The sequence below is a fragment of the Ceratotherium simum genome, chromosome X (assembly GCF_057802395.1).
Source record: "Ceratotherium simum simum isolate JZ-2026a chromosome X, ASM5780239v1, whole genome shotgun sequence".
Classification (NCBI taxonomy): Eukaryota; Metazoa; Chordata; class Mammalia; order Perissodactyla; family Rhinocerotidae; genus Ceratotherium; species Ceratotherium simum.
The window spans coordinates 1110248-1135394 of NC_141940.1; the positions used below are offsets into that span (position 1 = coordinate 1110248).

Consider the following 25147-nt stretch of genomic DNA (forward strand, 5'->3'; position numbering starts at 1 on the left):
TCCGGCCCGACAGCCACGCCTGCCCCGACCGGCACGGGCGTTTCCCAGGCGCCGCCGGGCCGGCCCCGCCCCGCGCCCCAAGCTCCGCCCCCGCGCTCCCGCCTCGCGCCCGCAGCGCCCCGCCCCCGCCGCCCCGCCCCGCCCCGCCCCGCCCGCACTCCCCAGGCCCCGCCCCCGCGGAACCCGCGCGCCCAAGCAGCGGGTTGGCCAGGCCCGAGTGGGCCCAAGGCGGACGTGAGCAGAGTCGGACCAAGATGGCGGTGCAGGTGGTGCAGGCTGTGCATGCGGTTCATCTCGAGTCGGATGCTTTCTTAGTTTGTCTCAACCATGCTCTGAGCACAGAGAAGGAGGAGGTGATGGGGCTGTGTATAGGGGAGGTGAGTAGGTCACTCAGCCTGGCTGGAAGCCTGCTGAGCAGTCCCAGCGTGTCCCTGGGGTGGGTGCTGGTAGCTCCCAGGGCTGCGGAGGAGGGCACAGGCACCCCTGACTTAGATCCCCGGACAGATCCTTTGGATGGTCATGTCGCTGGGGCCCCATTTCCTCTGGTCACTTGACGCTTGTTTAGCCTCCCGCAAGCCCCCAGCGATCCGCCTGAGCCTGCGGGGCGGGGGGAGGGCCTTGCCTTTTCTCTTCTAGTCTGTGGCTTTTCTTTAGATATGGAGTTATCACCCCATTGACCAAAACCGCAAGTCAAGCCAGAAAGACATTATGGTATAATGAGGACATCAGTGTATTAGGAAGCAGCTGACCACGATTAGGGCCCCTTGCCTCACCTCCCGTCTTCCCTCTAGGAAGCATTTTAAGTGTATCAAAGAAGCTAAGAGAGGAGAGGGTTTCAAAGACGCAAAAGTTTCTGCTGCGTTAAGTGTGGCAGAGGGGCGAAAGAGGATGAGGAAATAGTGCTTAGTTGTTTACAATCCGAAGAATTTTCCAGTCTTTCATGCCGGTGTACGGGAACACATGACCTAATTTTAATATAATCTGCATCTATCTACATCAAATAAGCATGATGTGATCAATAATGTTTTCTGCTCTTTCCCACTCCAGTTGAATGATGACACAAGGTAAGACTATATTTGTTCACTGATATCTTTTAATTTACGTCATTTTTAACTCAAAATTATGACAATTTTGGCAATATTGTGTATGGGTTGTATTTTAAGTTACCATTATGAGTCCGGAGCTCCCTCAGTGATACAGTTTGAATTCCACCCCAACCTTCAAGGTTGCTTTCCATCTTACTTCCTAGTAGGAGGATTTTCAGTTGAGATATGTATGACCTTATGTGAAAATTATGGTTGGGGAGACCAAGATCGTGAATGAACCTGTGAAAGCTCTTATAAGTAGAATTTTGTTGACTGATATGGTGCTATTATTTTCCATTTTGTTGCTGGATATGTTTTATGTTCTCTCTCCCCTGAAATGACAATGACATACTGGTAATTTTCTTTGCAACAGATAATGTGCATATTAAGAGACATTTTCCCCTATTGACCCACTCTTCCCTCTAAATTGTCTATGGCTTTCTGCCTCCCCCTGGAGGGCCCTACAATGATCTCAGAGATCCCCAGTAGCTTGAATGCTTGAGGTGGCAAAAGCTTTGGGTTACCTTTATTTAAACTTCAAAGCATAGCAGAGTATGTGCTTCTCAAGTCCACCTCCTTAATACCCAGGATTCTAGGAGTTTAGCTTTGCCGGTGAAAAAACTTTAGGCACTGAGCCACTTCTGCATGTGTCCCAGGCTGTTTCTAGCAGATGTATGAGCACAGCTCTATTCTCAGTTTACTTCTCCTCCTCTTCCTTTGTCTCTGCTAAGGTTTCATTGCAAAAACTGGTAATCCTGTTATTTTCCTTTAATACCTTTTTATGTTCCAAACTTCAGTTACCTTTTTTTCTAATTTATCCCCAAAAGGAGTGACTCTAAATTTACATATACTGGAACTGAAATGCGCACAGTTGCTGAAAAGGTATGTGTGCTGGAATTGTGCATGATGGAAATTTGCAGTTGGGGAGGGATTTCTGTACTGTGTTTGATGAGCTCAGCCAGGGATTAATCCAGTTTGTGCAGGCCCACATTTGTAGCTGGGTGGCTGTTCTCTCTAGTAAAATCAGATGGAGAATCTACTCACTGGGAATTAGGGACCTAATTTTCATTTGTAGTGAATTATTACTACTTGAGCAAGATGAGTAGTCACTGTCAGCTCTCCTCCTTGCTGTCATCTGCCTATTTTCTGGCCATTCTCCCACCTTCCTTGAGACTTTGGCTGGTTCACATGATTGTTATCTCTTTATCCCAAATCCCAATATCTACTCGGGCAAGTCCTCTCTTCTTACAGGCCAACTATCCACAGCTCATAGTTCTTAGTCTACCTTGACTTTTCTCCTGTCTGAGCTCCCACCCTGCCTTTTCTGGCATGCTCTAGCCTTTATGGTCTAGTATAATGCTTCTCAACCTAATCATGGTATAGGACCAGTTAATTTTTTTCCAATATGTTGCAGACCAATGCTTTTGTAAAATACAATAAAAATACATTACATCCTCTCCTCCCACCAAGCAGATGATGGAGGTGTTCAAGGCTATTGGCAACAACTGCATCTACTTATTACCCCCACATACAAATCCTTCTCCATGTGAACCACTTGGCCTCCTTTCTTTCCACATCAAGGGAAGAAGTCCACTTCCTATCCAGAGCTGCAAGTTCTGACTACGGTCTTCAAAGACCTTGCTTATCAAATATCCCATCTCTCTTCTGAGTCTTCAGCCTTTCGCTGTCATCTGGCTCTTTTCCTTTAGGATAAAAATGTTCTTAAATTACTATCATTTTCAGAAAGGAAAGAAAAATAACTTCTCAATCCTGTATCTTCCTGTAGTCACTACTCTTATATCCTTCCTTTAATAGCCAGACCTCTTAAAAGAATAGGCTACAATCATTTCTTCTTTACCTTCTCCAGTCAAACCTATCAAGGTCCTATTTCCAGTTCTACCTCTCCAGCCACCTCCTCATTGCTACATCAGTGCGTTATTTCTTGGTGCTTATCTTACTTAATCTTTTTCCTCGGAACTCTGAACTCTCATGGGGTGTTTTTTGTTTGTGTTTTGTTTTTGCTGTGTCTCCCTATCCTCCCCCTCCCTCCCATCCTTTATGGATTCTTCCTCCTCTGCCTGAGCATTAAATATTGGTATTCTCAAAGTTTCTGCCTTGGCCTCCTTCTTTTCCCAGAATGCCTTCCTGGGCAACATTACCTTCCCTGTGGTTTTAGCTGCAACAGACATTGAGGTTAGAAAGATCTGTCTTCAGATCCTTTCTCTGATACTTACTGTGTGAGTTTGGGCATGTTACTTAACATCTGTGAGCTTCGCTTTCTTTATCTGTAAAACAGGGATAATGACAGCCACCAACCTCATAGAGTTGTTGGGAGGGTTGGATTTGGGTAATGTATGTAAAACACTCATCTGTAAAATGGGTGTAACACTAGTACCAACCTCATTGGGTCATTAGGAGAGTTAATTAAATTAATACATGAAAAACACTTTTCCAAGTGCCTGACACATGGTAGGTAGCCCATAAATATTGGCCACTGTGACTGTTGTTGTTGTTGTTAATGCCCAATAGATGCTAGTATAAATTATCCCAAGCTCCAGAACTTCATACTCAACTGCCTGCTGGACATCCAAGTTTAGCTAGACACAGGCATCTTTAACTAACATGTTCAAAACTGAACCTTTCCTCTTCCTCAAACCCACTTCTCCAGCATTCCTCCTGCCACAGTAGTTTCCAAGCCTGGCTGCACTTTGGAATCACCCAGTAATCTTTACAAAATCCTGATGCTGACTCATTTGGTTTGGGGTGAGACTTGGGCAGCAAGAATTCGAAAATCTCCTCAGGTGATTCTAATGTGCAGCCAAGTTGGGAACCACTGCCTGCCATTCAGAACCATTAACCTAGATTGCTTTCATATTTGTTTCCAACACTTCATCTCAACTGCTTCTACCTTATTTGAGGTCATTATCACTACTTTCCTCGAATACCGCGGTAGCCTCTCCGCTGGTCTCCTTGCCTCAAAGTTGCCATCCTCCTGCTTGGGATGTGATCTTTAGAGAATCTAAGTCTGACATACCTCTGCTTAAAATTCAGTGGTTTTCCCATTACCTTTAGGATGAAGTCTCATTAGTGAAGCATTCAGGGCCCTTCGTAATATCATTTCTGTTTATCTCCTTAGATTTCTCCATGTGGATCCAAGTTCTAACTATGGTAGTATATTATGTCAGTTTCCAGATTATGCTGTGCTGTTTCACTCCTTGTATCTGCTGGGTATTATGCCTGGACTGCATCCCTCTCCTTCTCTGCTTGGCTAACTCCTTATCCCTTGCACTTCAGCCCAAGTGCCACCTGCCTCCTTTAAGAAAGCTGCCCTGACCTGTAGGCTAGTTTAGATAGCCTCCTCTGTGCTACACTGGCTCCTTGGGCAGATCTATTACAGTGCTTATCTGTTGTCTTAGAGTTGTTTACCTGTCTCTCTTCCTGGATGTGACTAGTGTATCCTGTTTATCTTTGTATACTTAGGCCCTCATGTAGTGCCTCGCATATAGTATGTACTCGATAAATACATGTTGTGTGAATGAACATACGTTCCCTACAATAGGAAATTCGTGTTACCTGCCTGTGACCCATGGAGAGCCATGGTCAGGGAGCGTGCACTTTCTGTAAAGGGCCAGATGGTAAATATTTTTTGCTTTGCGGGCCATATAGTCTCTGTTGCAGTTACTCAGCTCTGCCACTGGAGCGCAAAAGCAGCTACAATACATAAAACGGATGAATGTAGCCAGATTTGGCCCGAGGGAGGCCCGGCAGGCCATAGTCTGCCAACCCTTGTTCTGTACCAAGACAGAGGAGCAAAAGGAACCAGGTTTTAGTACCTTAATTCCAAGATTGAAAAGGTATAGGGGCGGATCTAGCCAAGCTGGAATATCTTATTTGTTATGTGACTATGACGGTAACAGTCTGTTCCTCAAGCCCTTCGGCTACCTGTGGCTTTCAGGGACACCTGTCAGTCCTTTGTGGCCTTAATTTAGGCTAGTTTTATTTTGTTTTTCATCTATTCCTGGGCTGCTCTCACCATCTGATCCTGAACTTCTTTTGCTCATTCCTCTTAGGCACTGAAACCTCTGAGTGGAGAGAGAAAATTCACCCTGGGCATCAACTCCTACTGAAATACATTCCCAATCATAACGATGTAACTTTATTTTTCCAGAGTTCATACCCTCATCTTGAATTCTGTGTCAGTTTGTACCTTCCAAATTAGATATTAAACTTCATGAGTTCAGTGACCTTATCTTTTTAGTTAGTGTTGGCATGGCATATCTTTTGCCATCCTTTTATTTTTAGCTTTCTGTGTTCTAATATTTAAAGTGTGTCTCTTCTTAGCAGCATATTGGTTTTTCTTTTTTTTGTGTGTGGGGAAGATGAGCCCTGAGCTAACATCCGATGCCAATCCTCCTCTTTTTGCTGAGGAAGACTGGTCCTGGGCTAACAGCTGTGTCCATCTTCCTCTACTTTCTATGGGATGCTGCCCCAGCGTGGCTTGACAAGCGGTGTGTCGGTGCGTGCCCAGGATCCCAACCTGCGAACCCTCGGGCCGCCAAAGCGGAGGGCGCACACTTAACCACTACACCACCAGGCTGGCCCCTAGCAGCATATTGTTTTAAAGAAAGATCCAGTCTGATAATCTTTTTAATTGGAGTATTTAGTCCAATTACATTTAATGTAATTATTGATATATAATTTCATTAGCACTCTCCCACCTTTTAGATTATTGTTGTCATGCATTTTAATTCTATGGATATTTTAAGCCTCACATGACATTGTTATTACTGTTGTGTATTTATTCACATATTTTTTTTTTACTCTTTACAGTAGTCTTCATTCCTTCCTTCATATCTGGGATTTTCCTTCTGCCTGAAGAACTCTTTAGTATTTCTGTGCTGATAATGAATTCTCTCAATTTTTTGTGTCTGAAAATGTCTTTATTTTGCTTTCATTTTTGAAGGATGTATTCTTTAGATATAGAATTCTCCGTTGGCAGATCTTTTCTTTTTGCATTCTGACCTGTCACCCGTTCTCTTTAGATTTTCATTGTTTCTAGTGAAAAGTCAGCTCTTTGTCTTGTTGCTCCTTGGAAGGTCAAGTGTCTTTCTATGTCTGCTTTTGATTCCCTTTATTGTGTACTCTGTACCTGCCAGACATTGTATGGTTGCTGGGGATAAAAACATAACTAAAACATGTTCCCTGCCTTTAAGGAGCTTAGGGTTCTAGTAGAGGAGAAAATTATGTCAACAATAGCAGAAATGTGTGTATATTATTAAAAAAAAAGTCACATGGGAGGGGAGAATGATTAATTCTTTACAGGATGAGCAGGGAATTTATAGGCTATAAAAGAGTTCACCAGGTGAAGAAAAGGCATGAAAGGGGACCACATTTCAAGCTCAATAGACACATGTGCCTAATGGCTGCTGTATTACACAGTGGAGGTCTATAGCTTACTTCAAAAGACTCCTCTCATATTTCACCTTGTCCCTTAATATCTGGCAGTGCCACACCTGTCTTTTCCCCTGAAACTCTTGAACCATTTCGTTGTTCTGGTTTTGACTTCTCTGTCCTCTTTCCTGGCTCCTCTTGTTGTACCCCATCCTAAGTGTGGGTATCCCCCTTGATTCAGGCCTGGACCTCTGCTCCCTTTCCCTGCACTGTTCCTTGCCTTTATTTACATCCTTTGATTACAGATCAGCTCATCTGAAAACATGCTAATCTTCCTTCCTTCCTGATCCTTTCTAAACTTAGATCTGCCTCTTGTGTTCCACTAGGTTTCAACCTTGAAACCTGAAAGTCATCCTTCACAATTTCCTGTCCTCTATCAACCATGGTCCATAATCTTGTGGATTCTTCCTTCTTAATGAATCTCAAATCTGTTTCTTCTATCTCTGCCATCCACTTAGTCCAGTACTTTATTATTACTTCTTGTCCAGGCTATCTGAAATAATTTCCTTCCTTCCAGTTCATCCTGCAGATGATGGCTTGGTATTTGAGGCCCTGCACATTTTCACTCTAGCCTTCCTTCTTAGCCTTACTGTCTGCCATTCCACCTCAAGTTCTGTATTTAAATCAGTCGGCTAACTTGTCTCCCAAACATCTCACTCACATCCATTTGGCATCTACAGAAATTCTGTCTACACACACACATGCACATGCACACACGCGGAGCAATCAGGAAATAGCTACACTCGTCTGCCTTTGCTGTAAAGATTTTTTCTAATTGAAGTGACTCCTTTCCTCTGAGCTCCTGTAGCACTGATTTACTACATTACATCACGTATGACACTTAATCCAAGTGTCAGTACTCTGACTTGGATTGTTGTGTGTGACATTCTTGCACATAGTTGTAAATCAAATGGTTATTAGGTGATCATTCAAAAAGTCCTTCCTTGATCTAAGTATTAGCCTTTATATTTTTGTTGTGAAATGTATATATTGAGGTTGGATGTCCTTTATTTGAAACATTTCATTATTCATGAGAAAAATGTCACTTTTCTAAAATGGAATCTTTTACCTGATAATGTAACATAATGCAATTCTGTAACTGCAGGGAGAGATATTGGAGAGAAACAGAAGTAAATATTTCTGTGGATTTTCCTTTAGGTTGACACCGTCAGAATTATTCACATTCATTCTGTCATCATCTTGCGACGTTCCGATAAGAGGAAGGATCGAGTGGAAATTTCTCCAGAGCAGCTGTCTGCAGCCTCAACAGAGGCGGAGATATCCTTCTTGGTTGATAAGAAGCTTTTATGTGCTCTGGGGCTTCCAGGCCAGGGTCCTCTGTTTGCTGCCTTAGCTTGCTTTAGGAGATTTCACAGGTTTTCTTCCTGGTGACTCTTTCCCAGTTTTCATATTTACCCCTTAGATCCAATTGCTTGGTTAATCAGAATTTCTCTCCATTTCCCCTTTTGAGTGGCTTTTATTGGAAAAATTAGGAATTTCTAACATTCTTGCCCTTAAATGCCAGAAGATCCCGGGGTCAAATCCTATGACAATAAACTCTATGGAGAGTTTCCTCCTCCTTCCTCCCTACTCCCCCTCTGCCCATCTCCAATCTCCCCTGCTCCCCCCCTGCCGCAGTTTTCCAAATATCATTTAATCTCTAGGCCTTTCACTATCTTGGTTTCTATCCTTTGGAGAGATTCTCTTTTGAGGCTGCCTCTCAAGAACAATGAAATGCTGGGGCCAACCTGGTGGTGCAAGCCGATAAGTGCGCATGCTCCGCTGCGGCGGCCCGGGGTTCGCCGGTTCAGATCCCAGGCATGCGCCAACGTACCACTTGTTGAGCCATGCTGTGGCGGCGTCCCATATAAAGTAGAGGAAGATGGACATGGATGTTAGCCCAGGGCCAGTCTTTCTCAGCAAAAAAAAAAAAAAAAAAAGAGGAGGATTGGCAGATGTTAGCTCAGGGCCGATCTTGCTCACAAAAAAAAAAAAATGAAATGCTGAGAACTGAATGCAGTATTCCTTGTTAAGTATAACCAAAGAATGATCAAATGGGACATTTGCTTCCTGTGATGTGGACTCCATACCTCAGCTATAGCAAGTTAAAGTTGCATCAGTGGTTTTGGTAATTTGTCATTCTTTTGGATTAAGTTAATTTTGTAGTCATTAAAAAGTAACTTTTAAAAATAGGTAGTATAGGGGCCAGCCCGATGGCGTGGTGGTTAAGTGCGCGTGCTCTGCTGCAGCGGCCTGGGGTTCGCAGGTTCAGATCCTGGGCGCACATGGACGCACCGCTTGTCAGGCGATGATGCGGTGGCATCCCATATAAAGTAGAGGAAGATGGGCACGGATGTTAGCCCAGGGCCAATCTTCCTTGGCAAAAAGAGGAGGATTGGCAACAGATGTTAGCTCAGGGCTGGTCTTCCTCACAAAAAAAAATAAATAAAAATAAAAATAGGTAGTACACATGCATGGTACAAACTTTAAGAGGCACAAAAAGGTGTACAGAGTAAGTACTACTCTCCAGTCTCTGTGCCCCAATTTCCCCATGGTCCCTCCCTGGACATAACCAGGGTTATCAGGTTTTCATGTATCCTTACAGGTGAATTCTGTGCATAAAGAAACATATGTGAATATTTTCTTTTTTTTTAAAGTATTTAATACATAGGATAGCTTATGACGTTACCTAACAGTGTATCTAGACAATTGTCCACATCAATATATAGAGATGCCTTATTCTGATGACTGCATAATACAGCCCTGGATGACTGTGCCATCCTCATGCAGATGTTTAGGTTGTTTGTATTCTTTTACTAATAGTGCTGCAGTGAATAACCTTGTGCATACTGCATTTCACAAATGTGTGCGTGTATCTGTAGGATCAATTCCTGGAATTGGAATTGCTAGGGCAAAGGCTATATGCACTTGTAGCTAGCTGTTTTACCAGTTTCCCTCTGGCATTATGCAAGAGTACCTGTTTCCCTACACCCTCACAAACATTGTGTGTTATCAAAGTTTTGTTTTTGTGCTACCACGCTCTGTAGATGAAAGTTTTTGTTGCCAACCTGATCAGCAAAAAATAATATCTTATTTCTTGGGATTTTCATTAGCATTTTTCTTATTATGGGTAAATTTGATCAGCTTTTAATTTTTGAGTCATTTGTTTTCTCTGAATTATCTGGTTATTTCCTTTGCCCATTTTTCTATTGATTTGGAAAGCTTTTTTGTAATAATTTATAGGCACTCTATATGTTAAGAAAATTAGCCCTTTGTGATGAGGGTAGTGATTTTTCTCAGCTTATTCATGGTGTGTGTGTGTGTTTTTCCAATCAAATTGTTGTTTTTCTACTTTTATGTAATCAGATGTATCAGTCTCTTCTTATGGTGTGTACCTTTTGCATCTTTTTTTAACTCTTTATTTTGAAATAATTATTGATTCATAGGAAGTTGCAAAAATAGTATAGAAAGGTCCCTGTACCCTTCACCCAGTTTCCCCCAAAGGTTATATCTTACATAATTTACAGTAAAATATGGAAACCAGGAAATTGGCATTGATACAATGTGTGTTGTTTTATGCCATTTTGTCACATATGTAGATAGATATAACCACCACAGCAGTCAAGATGCAGGATTGTTCCATCACCACAAAGATCTGCTTCATACTCCCCCTGTGTAATCACAGCCACCCCCTCACCCTCATCTCCCCAACCCGTGACAGCCACCAATCTGTTCTCCATCTCTATAGTGTTGTCATTGCAAGAATGTTTGATAAGTGGAATCATATATTATGTGACCTTTTGAGATGGGCTTTTTTCACTCTGCCCCTCCCCCCATTCCTACCCCTGGCAACCACATGCTAATCTGTTCTCCATCTCCTCATTATGGGTTGGGTTTTCCTGCTGCTCTGCATGCCTGGTAATTTTCGATTGGACGCCAGGCATTATGATTTTCCCTTGGGTGCTGGGTACCTTTGTATTCCTCAACATCTTTATGAGCTTTGCTCTGGGATGCTGTTAAGTGACTTGGAAACAGTCGGATCCTTTTGAGTCTTGCTTTGAAGATTTGCTACGTGGGACCAGAGCAGCTTTCAGTGTCAGAGTCATTTTTTTCCACACTCCTGAGGCGAGACCCTTCTGAGCACCCTGCCCGATGCCTCCTGAATTGTGAGGTTTGCCATTGTGGCTGGGGGGGACGGAAGCGGGGATAGCTGCTAGTCCCTGTCCTGGGACAGGGCATAGTTGAGCACTGGGCATAGTTACCTTTCATCCTTTCGGGGCAGGGAGGTCTCCTTTCCCTGGCCTCCCTTGCGTAGTGTCCTCCCACACTTGTGCTCGTCAGTGGTCTGTGGAATGCTCCCTGCGGAGCATGCAGGGTACTCCCTGCGGGTATGCAGGGTTCTCTCCCTCTGCCGCTCTCTTCTCTCCAGTCCTTTGCTTTAGAAACTCCAGCTGCCTGGACTCTCCTATCCATCTCCTAAACCCAGGGCATCTTCTGGGCTCTGCTTCAGTTCCCCTTCCTGCTCTATGGCCTGGAAGTTCTCTCGAGGGCTCACCTTGTTTGTTTCCTGTCTGCTGGCCTTCCTGTTTCATATATATTGTCCAGTTTGTTTCAAGCAGGAGGATAAGTCCGGTCCCTGGTCCATTCCCAAAATAGGGGGGACACACTATTGCAAGTTACTGCACTTTGACATTACAGTTACTGTCTGTTAAGCATTTACTAGGCGTCAGGCATATGCTGAGCACCTTGCTGTGTGAAGCGGAATTCCTACCAGTCTGTAGCTGAAGAAATGGGCTTAGAGAAGTAACTTCTCTTGGCATTTGAAAATAAAAAATTATTTACAAAGTATTCTTTCTCAGACTTAGATGTATGGAAAGGATTATTGTGTTTTAATGTAAGTGATCTGCAGGAAAATGAATCAGCATTTTACCAGATGGCAACTGCAGTCTCAGTGTGCAGCAGCACAACGGCCAGCTGCTTATCTCGGAGTGGAGTTCTTATCTTAAGTTAGAGCCTCAGATAGAGTTATGGGAAATTTTTATTTCTAGAGCAAAAGAGGAACATATTTTCTTGGAGGATGTTTCTAGACAAATGGAGAGACTAAACCGGGGGTCTTTGTTCATTTAGTGTCTGAAACCGCCCTAGTTGCTATTGTTGCCATTGGCAGCCTGCCAGAGAGAAATCAAATGAATTTTTTAAATCTTATATTTTTTTTCAAAAATGGGAGTAGGATGGAGTAGAGAGGATAGAAGATTACTCAAGTTAATAATGTAAGTGACTTCCAAAGGTTTAGATAAGCTTCTTTTCATATAGCACAGTGATTTAAGTGTTTGAGTGATGAAACATTAGCAAAATTGGATTAAGAGGATGTAACTATATACAATAATGGAAACCTAATGGAATCTGTTTAAAAAAAGGAACACCTTTGGCTTAAAATGGGAAGTCTGGGAAATTCTGGGCATCAACCTTATTTCATTCTTTTGTTGACATTAAATTGTAATAGGTTTATTTCACACCTCAAGATACTTTCTCAGCCCTTATTAGCATCACAAATTTTGTTCCCACGAGATGAAAATACCTTGACAGACACACAGGTTGGCTGAACTAACAGGTCGCCCCATGAGAGTTGTGGGCTGGTATCATTCCCATCCTCATATAACGGTTTGGCCTTCACATGTTGGTAAGTATTATGGGCTTGCAATGTTTATTGTTCTTAGAAATGAATATCATTTTTCCCTCTCCATTACATGAGCTATGGTTATTTTAAACCAAAATTTAACTGTCTTTAAGCAGGTGTCCTTATTTTTATTTAGCTACGTTTTAAAAGTGATGATTTATGTCATATTGATTGTTTTTAATAGAGATAAAATTTTCAGTACTCCATTTTGACTGTATTCAGGAAATCAAGACTAACTAAAGCCTGACAATTGGCTGATATCCAAAAAAAATTGAACTGTAACTGCAAATTGCTGATTGCTGAATATCACTGTCCAGTACACTCCCATTCGGAAGACTCCAAGGTGTGAAGGGTGCAGTTTACAAAATTGATGTTTACAGTCTCTGTTTAACACATATTCCATCCTAGCTGTTGGAGCTCTCAACCTACCTCCTCACCTCTCTAATCAGTATAATGTAACAAAATTGTTTTCTCTCTTTTTATCTTTACCAGTTTTCTTGAATCATGGTCTTTTTTTTGTCTCTACCTGACTCTTTTTTTTTTTGGTGAGGACGATTGGCCCTGAGCTAACATCCCTTGCCAATCTTCCTCTTTTAGCTAACATCCATGCCCTTCTTCCTCTATTTTGTATGTGAGATGCTGCGACAGCATGGCTTGATGAGCAGTGCGTAGGTCCGCGCCCTACGCACTGCTGCGAACCCCGGGCCACTGAAGCAGAGCATGTGAACTTAACCATTACGCCACTGGGCCAGCCCCCTCTACCTGACTCTCTTGTTTTTTTTTTTTTTTTTAAATTTTTATTTATTTATTTTTCCCCCAAACCCCCAGTCGATAGTTGTATGTCATAGCTGCACATCCTTCTAGTTGCTGTATGTGGGACGCGGCCTCAGCATGACGGGATAAGCGGTGCGTCGGTGCGCGCCCAGGATCCGAACCTGGGCCGCCAGTAGCGGAGCGCACGCACTTAACCGCTAAGCCACGGGGCCGACCCTCTACCTGACTCTCTTGAGAGAAATAGAATAACTTCACTTGGGGAAAGTGAATTAACATTCTTGAGCACTTAACTATGTGCTAATGGTTTACAAACGTTTTCTCCTCTAATCTTCATGGTAACCTGTGAATTAGAGGTCTTCCCCCCATTGTACTGAGGAGTAAACAGAGGCTCACAGGGGTTAAGTGGCAGAGCTGAGGTTTGAACCTAGGTCTCTTTCAAGTCTGTGCTCTTTCCACTGTGGGGTTCTATTTCTAGTCATAAGGGCTTGAGTTGATCGCAAAATTCTATATTCATCTACATGATATGACTGCCAAAAAATCAACAGCAGACAAATGGTCCTGCATCTGGAGTAGCGGTTCTCAGTGTCAGGAGAGTCACCTGGGAGAGCTTTTGTAAAATGTACCTGCCCTAAATTCATCTTTCCTAACCTGGACCTACTGTAACAACCTCTGGGAGTGAGTCCTAGGTGGGTATACTGTGAAAAACTCAAGGAATTCCAGTGCATAGCCCCAGTTAAATACCAATTTAGAATAAGGGAGATAATAGACTTGTTCTGTTTTTGCTGACAGACATTTACCTGACCTGCTGTGACATAATAGTGACATACCTAAGATGTCCTGTATTAACTAAAAATTTATTATCAAAACAGTTTTTTCAATGGAAAAGAAAAAGTTTGAAGCTAGAACTTACAATAACTAGAGGTGTTTTTAACTTTTATTTTGACATAATTTCAGACTTAAAGTTGATAAAATGGTGCAAAGAATTCCTGAATACTCTTCCCCCAGATTTGCCAAATGTTAACATTTTGCAACATTTGCTGTGTCATTCTCTCTGTATACATGTGTATATGTATATGTATGTGTGTGTCTGAGTAAAATTTTTTTCCTGAGAGTAAGTTGCAGATACTATTCCCCTCTATCCCTAAGTACTCTTTGGTGTGAATTTCCTAAACACAAAGATATTCTCTTATATAACCTCAGTGCATTTATCAAAATTGAGAAATTAACATTGATATAATACTATCATTTAAATTACTGACCTCATTCAAGTTCTTTAGTTGGCTCACTAATGTCCCAATAAAGGTTGTTTTTATAGTTATAAGTATATTCCTGTAAAACCTTAATATCACTGAATAAATTACATGTTTGATCACATCTAACTTTTACCTCAAAATAATAGCTGTTGTTTTCCTGCCACCATCAATGCTAAAATTAGATTGGCCTCAAATTTCTCCTGTGGTAATGCCACTAGCCAGAAAGAAGTAAGTACCAAAAACTAATGAAAGAAAGTTTGGAGTGTATATTCCTGAATGATCATTGTCATTATGGTAATAAATTAGAATGGAAAAGATATAATGTTTTGTAAAAAAGAAACTCCGTTAAGAACTTAGGAAAAAAAAAATTATTGATCTCTAAAGTGGAACACCCAAAAAGTGTTCAGAATTCAGGGAATGATTGAAGTTTCCTCCTAGGTAGAAGATCCAAGCTGTTAAACAAGAACCTGGGGAGGTGGTGAGAGCAGGTAGGGCAAATGACATCTTTACAAAAAACAGTTAGGAAAACAAGGATACTGCAGAATGTAACTGAAAAAAACCCCTCTAAATTATGAAATGGTTAAGGAGCCAAATGAAAATAATTCAACACAAAATAGATTTGGAGACTAGAGCATTGAGATCTTACCTGGAAATAATAACACCTGACTGGGTAAGCAAAAGAAACAAATAACAGAAAATGTAATAAAGCCTATGCTCAAAAACACTTCTAAGATCGTTAATTTTTTAAATTGCAAATAGAAAGTTCAGAGAGTTATCATAGCATGAGAGCTGGAAACACCAGCTTTGGATTCTGTTACGGAACAGGTCTGTGTTAGAATCTCGTTTCAGTCACTTACTAGTTGAGAAGATCTTTTGACTTCTCTGTGCCATGGTTTCCTCTTGGACGGAAAAGGAGAGCATGTTATTGGTCTCAGAGTTGTTAAAAGCAGTATATGAGGGCCGGCCCCGTGGCTTAGCGGTTAAGTGTGCGCACTCCACTGCTGGCGGCCCGGGTTTGGATCCTGGGTGCTCACCGACACACCACTTCTCTGACCATGCTGAGGCGGTGTCCCACATACAGCAACTAGAAGGATGTGCAGCTATGACATACAACTATCTACTGGGGCTTTGGGGGAAAAATAAATAATAATAAATAAAATTATTAAAAAAAAAGCAGTATATGAAATCATGTATATGGCATTTTGTCCCATGCTTCCCAAAGATAGATACCAAAGCATTTATCTGTAAAACTCTCGAGGACACAGTACGATTAAATATCTAAAGTTGAAAGGCAGACAACATTCGAAGGATTAACAATAAGGATACATCAGGTCTCTCAACAGATCTCAGAATATCTGTGGCAATAAAACTATGGCTAGAACTAAAGAAAAAATCGTCTCCCAACTAAGCTGATGTTTACAAGGAATACATTGTTGTAGATTTCCAGAGTCTATGGGACTTTGTAGATGCAAAGATACAACTCATCTCCAAAACAGCAGTTCAAGAATTAAGTGCAGAGGCCCTGTATTAGTAAGCCTTGGAAGAAAATGACTGATGAATAAAAACAGGTTGATTTAAAGTGTGTACAGTAAGTATGTTTAATAGGAAAGGAATTCCAAGCTATGTTAAAGAATGACAAATGAGAAGGAGCGAAATTTTTTTTTTCCCGATTAAGAAAAGCTTTAGGAAGGGAGAGGGATGTGACTGTGTGTAACAAGAATTTTAATGTTCTTTATGATAAGGTAATTAGTAGAATTAGGTTATGTTCCAGTGGGTTAAATAAGACTGTGTTCTAAGCATATTTCAAAATGATTACTACATAAATGATTATTCAACAAATTTATTGGATACCTGTATGGAATGATATAGTCACGGTTTCTGCTGTCTTGGACTTGAGGATTTTGTGGAGAGGAAAGACAGTTAAAGTACTAAGGGGAAAACAAAGTAACAACAATAAAGAAATGGGGTGTAGTCCACATAGAACTTTTGTACCAGGAAATTTAAACAGGGTAAACACCTGTAAAGATAAAAGCCTCGGGATTAAGAAATGAACACAATAATATGATGTCATTTTTTAAATTTATTTTTATCCCCCCGCCCCCAAAGCCCCAGTAGATAGTTGTATGTCATAGCTGCATATCCTTCTAGTTGCTGTATGTGGGACACGGCCTCAGCATGGCCAGAGAAGCGGTGCGTCGGTGCGCGCCTGGTATCCAAACCCAGGCTGCCAGTAGCGGAGCGCACGCGTTTAACCGCTAAGCCATGGGGCCAATGTGATGTCATTAAAGACAAGCTACAAACCTAAAATTTTGAACAAAAAAGTGGGCTAGGTTAAGCTATATGGAGAAAATAAAGGTAGCAGTTACATCATTAGCAAAAGGGTGAGAGAAGATAGGTCATTCTGTAATAAAAGGCACAGTAAATAATGAAACTCTAACAATGTTAAATTATGTTCCCCACCATAGCAATAAAATGTACAAAGGACAAAGTTTTACACGTAAGGAATAGAATGGAAACTAGTTGAAGTAGAAGAGCTTGATAACCCACTTTCAGAGTTGTAAGTCATTCCTTCAAGAGTATAAAGTGAGTGTTTTAGCTTTGGGTTAGAGTTTGCAGCGGAGGAGCAGGGGTCAAGCACACACACCAAAACCTTAAAACTTGATTTTAAAAGAATTTCAGGCTTACAGAAAAATTGCAAGAATAGTGTAGAGAGCCAGATTCAACAATTAACCTTTCGCCATGTTTGCTTTATCATTTTCTTTCTCCATCCACATGCACATGCCGAGAGTAAGTTGTAGACATGATGCTCCTTTACTCCTAAATACTTCATTGTGTAGTTCTCAAGAACAGGGATATTCACTTCCATAACCACAGTGCAATTATCAAAATCAGGAAATTTGATACTGATATAATCCTATTATGTAATGTACACAGCTTATTATTAAATTTTTGCCAATTATCCTAATTCTGTCTTTTTAGCAATTTTTCCTTTCCACTCTGGGATCCAATCTCAGATCATGCATGGCATTTAGTCTCATGTCATTTTAATCTCAATCTGTACTGGTTTCTCAGCCTTTTTCTCATTCCCAAACCTCTGAACTCCCCACTGCCTCCTTCGCTTTCAGCAGATAACACTGCTTCCTACTTTAATAAGAGGAAACAGGAGTCATTAGAGAGGGCTTTTCTCCATTTCTCGTTACGCACCTACTTATCACTGTGCCCATCTTCTCCTTTTCCCTCCTCTTATAATAGAGAATGTGTCCTCTCAGCTAATACCCATCCATCCACTCCTGCTCTCAGTCTTTGCCTTCCACATCCTCAAGAACCTTACACTCTTCATTGTGCTTCTCTGTCCTACATTTATGTCCCTTTCTGCTGTACTGGATTCTTCCCATCATTTATTTGTTCCTTCAGCAAATAAATTTGGGTGTCCAGTATGTGTCCGGCCCTCTTCAAGGTGAGAGGGATAAAGCAGTGAATGGGAGAAACAAGGTCTTTGCTTTCATGGAGCTTTCAAACATGTCCATACTTCACATGTTGAAGAAAACACAGCAAAAAACACTTCTCCCAATCCCGCTTCCCCTTCAGGTCCATCTTGTCTTTCCCCTCACCTTCACTGCCAAATTCAAAGAGGTATCTACATTTACACTTGCTTACCATTCACGCACATGCCTCACCCCACTCTAGTCTGGCTTCTAGCCCATCACTCTGTTGAAGTGGATCTTGCTAAAGGCATCAGTGACATCCATGTTGAAAATCTAGTGAACCTTTTAAGTATCCATCTTATGTGGCATATGACACTACAACCACTCTCTACTTTTTGAAACACTTTCCAAGTAATCACGAAGAGTGTGTGGCTCTTAAGGGAAGAAACTAAGGTAAGGCTCAGAGTTGAAATACCTTGTCCAAAACCAGATGGCCAGTAAGTGGCAGGGTCAGTATCTGAACTGAGGTTTGTATGAATCAGGGGCCTAGGCATTCCACAGCATCTTGCTTTCACTGGTTAAGTGCGAATGCTGTTTTTGAAAACAGGAAATGGAGGAGGAAGTATAGGTTTGGTGGTGGGGAAAGAGATGTAGTTGAAGTACATCACACCCACACAATTAGCTTACGCAAATTTTACCTATACGTGATTTGCAAAAGAAAAGGGGAAGTAATTTAAATAGTGCAGGCTATTTCATAAATCTCGTGAGACTTGGCACTATTTTTAAGTTACTCTTGTATTCACTTTATTGTCCTTATAAGTGCATATTAAAAGGAGAAATGTGCCTGTAGCTATGTTCCTAATTTTAAGATCTGCTCAATTCTTTCATACAGTGAGGTAATTAGCACTGCTACAAACAGTGATGTCATAGTGAGTTAATTTATCAACAGAGTTGGTGGGTCAAATCAACCTCCCATGACAAATATAATTAAGCAGTTTTCTACAACCACTCATTTTAACAAATTGTATTTTCCTAAACAAGCATTCTGTTCTAGAGGTTACAAGTCAGGACTCCTTCGAATCATTATAAACAAATTTTTCGATATTACAGTACATTTATATGCCCTTCTTAGCAGACTTAGATGGAAACTCCATTAGGACGAGGTATAGAATAAGTGAAGGCTGAACTAAAATTTTGAGCACAAACCTGAACGAAGTGAGGGAGTTGGTCATGCAAATATCTGGGAGAAGAGCATTCCAGGCAGAGAGAAACAGCCAGTGCCCTGAGGAGTGTACGAGGAAAAGCAGCGAGGCCACTGTGGCTGGAGCCAAGTGAGGAATGGGGAGAGTGATGGGAAATGAGGGCAGGGTGCTAATGGGGGCACCAGAAGATTTGTAGACCCTTGTAAGCTATTGTGGATTCTAATTTTTACTCTAAGTGAGATCAGAAGCCATTGGCGAGTTTTCAGCAGAGGTGTGACGTGATCTGACCTGGCTTAAATTTTCAAAGGATCACTGGATACTAGGTTGAGAACAGACTGTAGGGTGATAGCCGGCTGTTGCAGTGATCCAAGATAGACATGATGGTGGCTTTGTTGGATCATGGTAGTAGTTGAGGAGGTGGTAGGAAGTAATCAAATTCCATTTATGTTTTGAAGGTAGAACTAACAGGATTTGCTGATGAATTGGGTATAGGATATGAGACAAAGAGAGGAGTCAAAAATGTTCTCAAGTTTTTTGACTTGAACACCTGGGAGGATGGAGTTGTTGCTGATTGAGATGGGGAAGGTTGTAGATTTTGTGGGGGAAATCAAGTGTTTGGTTTTGGACATGTTGAGTTTCAAATGTCTGGCAAGTGATACCCACATAGACTTGCTTTGGTTTGTGAGCTGTTTGTGACCTATGAAATAAGGAGCTCACACTGAACATAAATCCTTATGTCACTAAGCACGTTGTTTAGTTCAGCTGACATTTTCTTCCTTAAGAAGACTTTCTCAATGAAGGAAGCAGTGCATTAATTTGCCTTCCAGCTCAAGCTCTTATCTCCTTGTGAACAGGTAGTGAATAGTTCACAGACTTGCTACTCAGAGTAGCACTGTATTAAGACAGCTAAGTCAAAGTGTCAGGTAGACGGTTGGATATCTGAATCTGGAGTTCGGGTTAGAAGTCTGGGACTAGAGCTTATTGGGCAGGAGTTGGGAGTGGCTAGTATAGAGATGAGTTTAAAGCCACAGAACTGGATGAAATCCCAGGTTGTGAGTACAGATAGAGAAAAGGACTGAAGACTGAGCCCTGGGCATGCCAATATTTTGAGAGTGGGAAGATGAGAAGGACTCAGCAGAAGAGACTGGAAAAGATCAGCCAGGAAGTTAAGAGGACAGATGGGGAGAGTGGGAGTGTGAGACCAAGTAAAGACAGTATTTCAAGGAGGGAGCAATCAGGTAAATTGAGGGCCAATAATAATAGATCATTGGTGATCTTGACATGTTATGAACAGTAATCCTTTTCAGACTGAGATAGCAGTTCTTCAACAATGGTTGTGGGTGAAATGGAATGGAACGAATGCTTACGAAGTATCTTTGATGTGCTAGGCATTGTGCTAAAAAATTCTTGCATTTAAAAAAAGTACAAAACCCTGTGAGAGTGGGGATGATGTTTATCTTTATTTAACTGATGAGGAAATAGGCTTAGAGGTATTAAAATTTTATCAAGGTCATATAGCTGTAAAGAGACCATTTATACAATGCTATATATTTTCAGCAACAGTTCAGCCAGTATTTCCTTCATATTCATTGCTGGGTACTATTTGGTCTCCCTTTTTACTTAGGAACACATCAGGGAGAAGTCCCAATCCAGATCAAAAAGTATAAATGCAAAGAATGTTTAAGAACATATTGCCAAACTAAGTGGGCATAAGTCACTGGACCATACCATGCTCTGCAGTGTTTTGTTGTACTACCTGATCTTTTGTATTCTTCATAAACAATGGTCTGAAGACTTCAGATCTTTAATTTAGCCTCTGTTCAGTTTTTGGTAATCTTTTAACTAATCCTTTCAAATGTTGTTTGGTGCCTGTTTATGATTTCTTTTCAAAAATTGCATAACCATATAGTGAGGTTTTGTTTTTACTCCCTGAAATGTGGAATGGAGTTCTATTGCAGTTGCTTCTATACAATGGTTTCCTCTGTAAGAATTTCCTCCATAATAGTTTTACACTTCCATTCTTTAGTATCAAGTCTAATATATTCACTTCCCTAGAAGCTGTCCATTAAAAGGCTTATTCTAGGAAATCTTTTTGTCTCCTTCCAATGCCTTCCTTTCTCTTTGAGTCCCCTTGGAAGAAATTACCAAGTGTTTTGGGGGCTAACTGAAGTTTTCCGTTTTTCCCTTTCTATGCCACATTTCAGAGCAGGGCTAGTCTTGGGCTAGGCAGCCTAGAGTTATTAATAAGTTTTCTTATTTAATTGCAGACTTCCATAATATCTCCCTAGCCTAGTAAAATGTTTATACTTTGACAATCATATTGTCCTTAGGATATGTCCCTGTCCTGCCTGTAGAATCTGAATCCTGGGAGGATTGTATGCCACTCTTTTCTTTAAATCTTTGTGTCTGTGAGATATAGTTTATTGACAGCAGATTTTTATTTTTGTTTATTTGCAGATGTTCGTACACAAGCCATGTACCAGATGATGGATCAAGGCTTTGTAGGACTTATTTTTTCCTGTTTCATAGAAGATAAAAACACAAAGGTATTGTGTGTGTGTGTGTGTGTGTGTGTGTAAACACACACACACACACACACAGAATAGAGAAAAACTTCTGCAATTTTAATAGGGTGGCCAGGGAAGGTTTCAATGAGAAGGGTCATTGAGTCAGGACCTGAAGAAAGTGAGGGAGCAAGTCTTGTGGATTTCTTGGGGGAAGAGTGTTCCAGGCAGAGGAAATAGCCAGTGCAAAGACCCTGAGGTGAGTGTGGCATGTTCAGGGGACATTGAGGAAGTCAGTGTAGCTGCAGCAGAGTGAGGAATACTAGGACCGTATGTCCTGGTTTGCCTCTGTCAGTCCCAGTTTTACCCCATAATCCCAGGCTCCTATTCAGTTAGCACCTTGCCTTCTTGGAAGTGTCCTGGTTTGGACAATAACTCATTTGGTCATCCCACAGTGAGATCTGAAAGATAACTGGGGGCCAGATCTTAAAAGACCTTGGCTTTGACTCTGAGTTGGGAAGCCACTAGAGGGTGACTTTATGTTTTAATGGGATCTCTCTGGCTACTGTGTTGATAATAGGCTGGACAGGCGGTGGAGGTGGGAGCATAGGGAGGGAGGGGTTGCAGAATCCATGGCATCTGTGAAACCAGTTAGGAAGATATTGCAGTAATCTACACAAGAGATGATGGAGGTTTGACCACAGTGGTAGGAGTGGAAGCAATGAGAGGTGACTGGATTCTGCATCTATTTTGTTGGCTAATAATAGTAACAAGCGCTACCATTTATCACCTATTGTATGGTGCCTATTTATTAGGTGTTTTACATGAATATGCTCTAACCCTGACAATAAGCCTTATGAGGATTATTATTATCTGTATTTTATGGATAAGCAAACTGAAGCTCAGAGAAGTTAAGCAGCTCAATCAATGGTTAGTCTTGCCATCCTCTTTAGAGTGCTTCTGTTTGAATTCTATGTTCATATCAAGAGGTTTTACTATGTGTCAGTTCAAACAAAAAGAAAATTACTATTTAACATTGTAGGTATAAATTTTGTCAAGACTGTCAAGTGTGTCCTGTTGTTTAGTGCATTAGTTATATTCTCAGAATCTGTTATTAGTGAATATTCTTCATAAAATCGCTCTTGTCCAGAAACATTGAAGTTCAGTGTCTTGAACTTTATACTTCATTTGAAATGCTTTTGCCTTTGTCATCATGAATTTATTTATTGTCATTATAAATAGTTGTTGAATAAGTTGGTCAGCTTCCAACAAAGCAGTTTGAATGCTCTGGTTCTTAGTTCCTTGGTTCTCATGTTCATGAGCAATTCTCTGCTGTCACATGAGCATGGCCATCTCATGTTGACTCAGTATATGACCCTTCTTACAGAAACTGATTTATGGCATGTTCCATCTTTGGAATCTCTTTTAACCTTCCACTTCCAGAGGGGCCTTTGAGTTTTAGGTTAGAGTCTACTAAATTGCTATAGCTTTTTCAATATTAATCTTTCTCTGTGTGACATTTCTTTCTTTCTTTCTTTTTTTTGTGTAGACTGGTCGGGTACTCTACACTTGCTTTCAATCCATACAGGCCCAAAAGAGCTCAGAGTAAGTATGACAGAGACATGTATTGTATTGGTGGGTTAATCTCCAGTCTGGGGAATCGATTGTTTTGTTTAATTTTATTTCTCTCACTGGTAAGACACTAAGAATTCTATAGGCTACTTAGACCCATTAACATCTCTGTGAGGAGTTAGAATCTCTTTAGCATCTTGCATATTGAGGATCATATAAGCAGTCTGTTCATTGCAATTACATCACCACAGACCTGGTCCCACATTTCCTTTCCTACAGTTATTCTAAACTGAATTGCCCTGCTACTTTTCCTTTCTCTGGTGAGTTGTAAAACAAAGACAGAGTATGCAGAGTATTATAGATTTGTATAGACACTTGTCTTTGCTGTGCCATAAAAAAATACAAGGAAGCTCGGTAGTAATACAGAAATATCTCCAAGATAAGTTGTTAAATAAAAAAGGTGAAGTACAAGAATAGTATGTATAGCATGCTGCCATTTGTGTAAGGCTATGGAAGAGAAATATATACATGAACACACCAGCATACTTGCTTGTAAATACATGGAATATCTGGAAGGAAACATATCCGTCACCTCAGCAGAGAGGAAGTGGGAATGAGGGAGTAGAGGGTGTGGAGACTTCATTGTATCCTTTACATAGCTTTGGAAAGTTGAACCATACAAAAGTGTTACTTGGTCAAGAAACTTTAATTTTTAAAATTTTCATTAAAGTAATAGATGCATATGCATAAAAATATCAAATGGTACAGAAGAACATATAATAAATAGTCTCACTTCTTAGAAGGAATCACTTCTTTCTCCTAATTTTCTTTTTAGTTCTTCTGATGTTTACTTTGATATCTTTAAATAATATACTTTTGATACTCTTTCTTGATTTAATCATTTTAGATATTACCTATTCTTATTATGTTATCTTGCTCTCACAAATGAGGATTTGGCTCACTTACACTGCCCCATCTCCATTGTCCCCAATGTAGTTATATTACTACTTTTCATTCTGTTCTTCTGTTGGTTACTTTTCTAATCTTAAATAAAGTTTGCCATTTTATTTATTCTATCAACAACAGACAATAGACAATATCTTTTGGCTCGCTACTGTTACTTGCAGTTTTACCATAAACCTTTATATTTTCATAGTTGCAAACATCTATGTTCTGTGTTTTAACCATAATTATATTTTCTCTCCTTTGTCTACTAGTTGATTCTGAGGGTAGAAAATGAAGTGTTTATATTATTATGATTATGTAAATATTATTCTGGTACAACCAAGCAGTGTAAAGTAGTAGACTATGATTCCGTTTCCTTTCTTATATAGCTTTTTGTTTTTTGCATGGGGTTTTTGAAAGGCTTTTCCCCTCTTATTTTTCTGCCTTTATCACTTCCCTGGGTTCCAAATTCTTAAGAGTAATATAAAAATCTTTGGAATCCCTGCTTTTCCTAGAATCGCTCGCTGCAACCCTCCTTCTTCTTACCCTAATCCAGGACTTTCCTTCATTACTCTCCTGGGTTGGATCCATTGTTGTCTGGATTTCATGTACTCTTTCTTGGTTCACTCTGTCATTTTGCTGTTAAAGACCCTCTAGCAACTTCCTAAGAAAGGTGTGCATTTGAGCTAAACCTAAGTTCGTGCTTGTCTGAAAATGTTTTTATTCTTTGTTAATAATCCTAATTGGTAAAGAATTTTAAATCGACATTTTCCCCCTCAGAACTTTAAAGGCATTGTTTCACTGTTTTTAAACATCCAGTGTTACTGATGAAAAGTCTTTTGTCAGTCCAATTCTTGTTTTTTTTGTAGGGTACATTTTTCTTTCTCTCTGAGAGGTTTTAGGAACTTCTCTATTCTTGATGTGAAATTTTATATGATATATCTAGAGAGTGAATATTCTGTGATTCAAACTGCTGGACACTTTCCTTCAGCTCTGGGAGTTCTCTGTTATCATTTTCTTTTGTATCCCCAGATAAAACAATCCATAACCTACCCAGTTCCTGGGAAGAGAAAATCTTATTTATAATTCAATCCAATTCCATAATTTAAAGTTTCTTTAAATTTAAATCAGTCTTTGGGGGATAATTTCTCATTATTTCAATTACTTGCCTTCTCCCCATGTTTGACTCTAAGACAGTGTCTGAAGTATTGGGGAGATGGTGTAAATGAACTTATGCTGTAAGTAAAGGAGGCTTCTTG

At 40.6% G+C, this 25147-nt stretch overlaps 1 protein-coding gene across 9 annotated transcripts in view; it reads left to right on the plus strand.

Moving 5' to 3' along the window:
• Positions 1-221: 221 nt before the first annotated feature.
• The window catches only part of BRCC3 (BRCA1/BRCA2-containing complex subunit 3), a 101325-nt gene continuing 76399 nt past the window's right edge, over positions 222-25147 (plus strand). For 5 of the 9 annotated variants that reach the window (XM_087427068.1, XM_087427069.1, XM_087427074.1 and 2 more), the window contains exons 1-7: positions 222-377; positions 1048-1064; positions 1913-1967; positions 7695-7814; positions 12129-12216; positions 21325-21413; positions 22921-22976. In XM_087427068.1, coding sequence (XP_087283194.1) covers positions 255-377; positions 1048-1064; positions 1913-1967; positions 7695-7814; positions 12129-12216; positions 21325-21413; positions 22921-22976 — 548 coding nt within the window. In that variant the 5' untranslated portion in view covers positions 222-254. The remainder of the gene's footprint in view (positions 378-1047; positions 1065-1912; positions 1968-7694; positions 7815-12128; positions 12217-21324; positions 21414-22920; positions 22977-25147) is intronic. The other 4 variants (XM_004443562.3, XM_087427075.1, XM_087427070.1 and 1 more) reach the window with 4 other exon arrangements.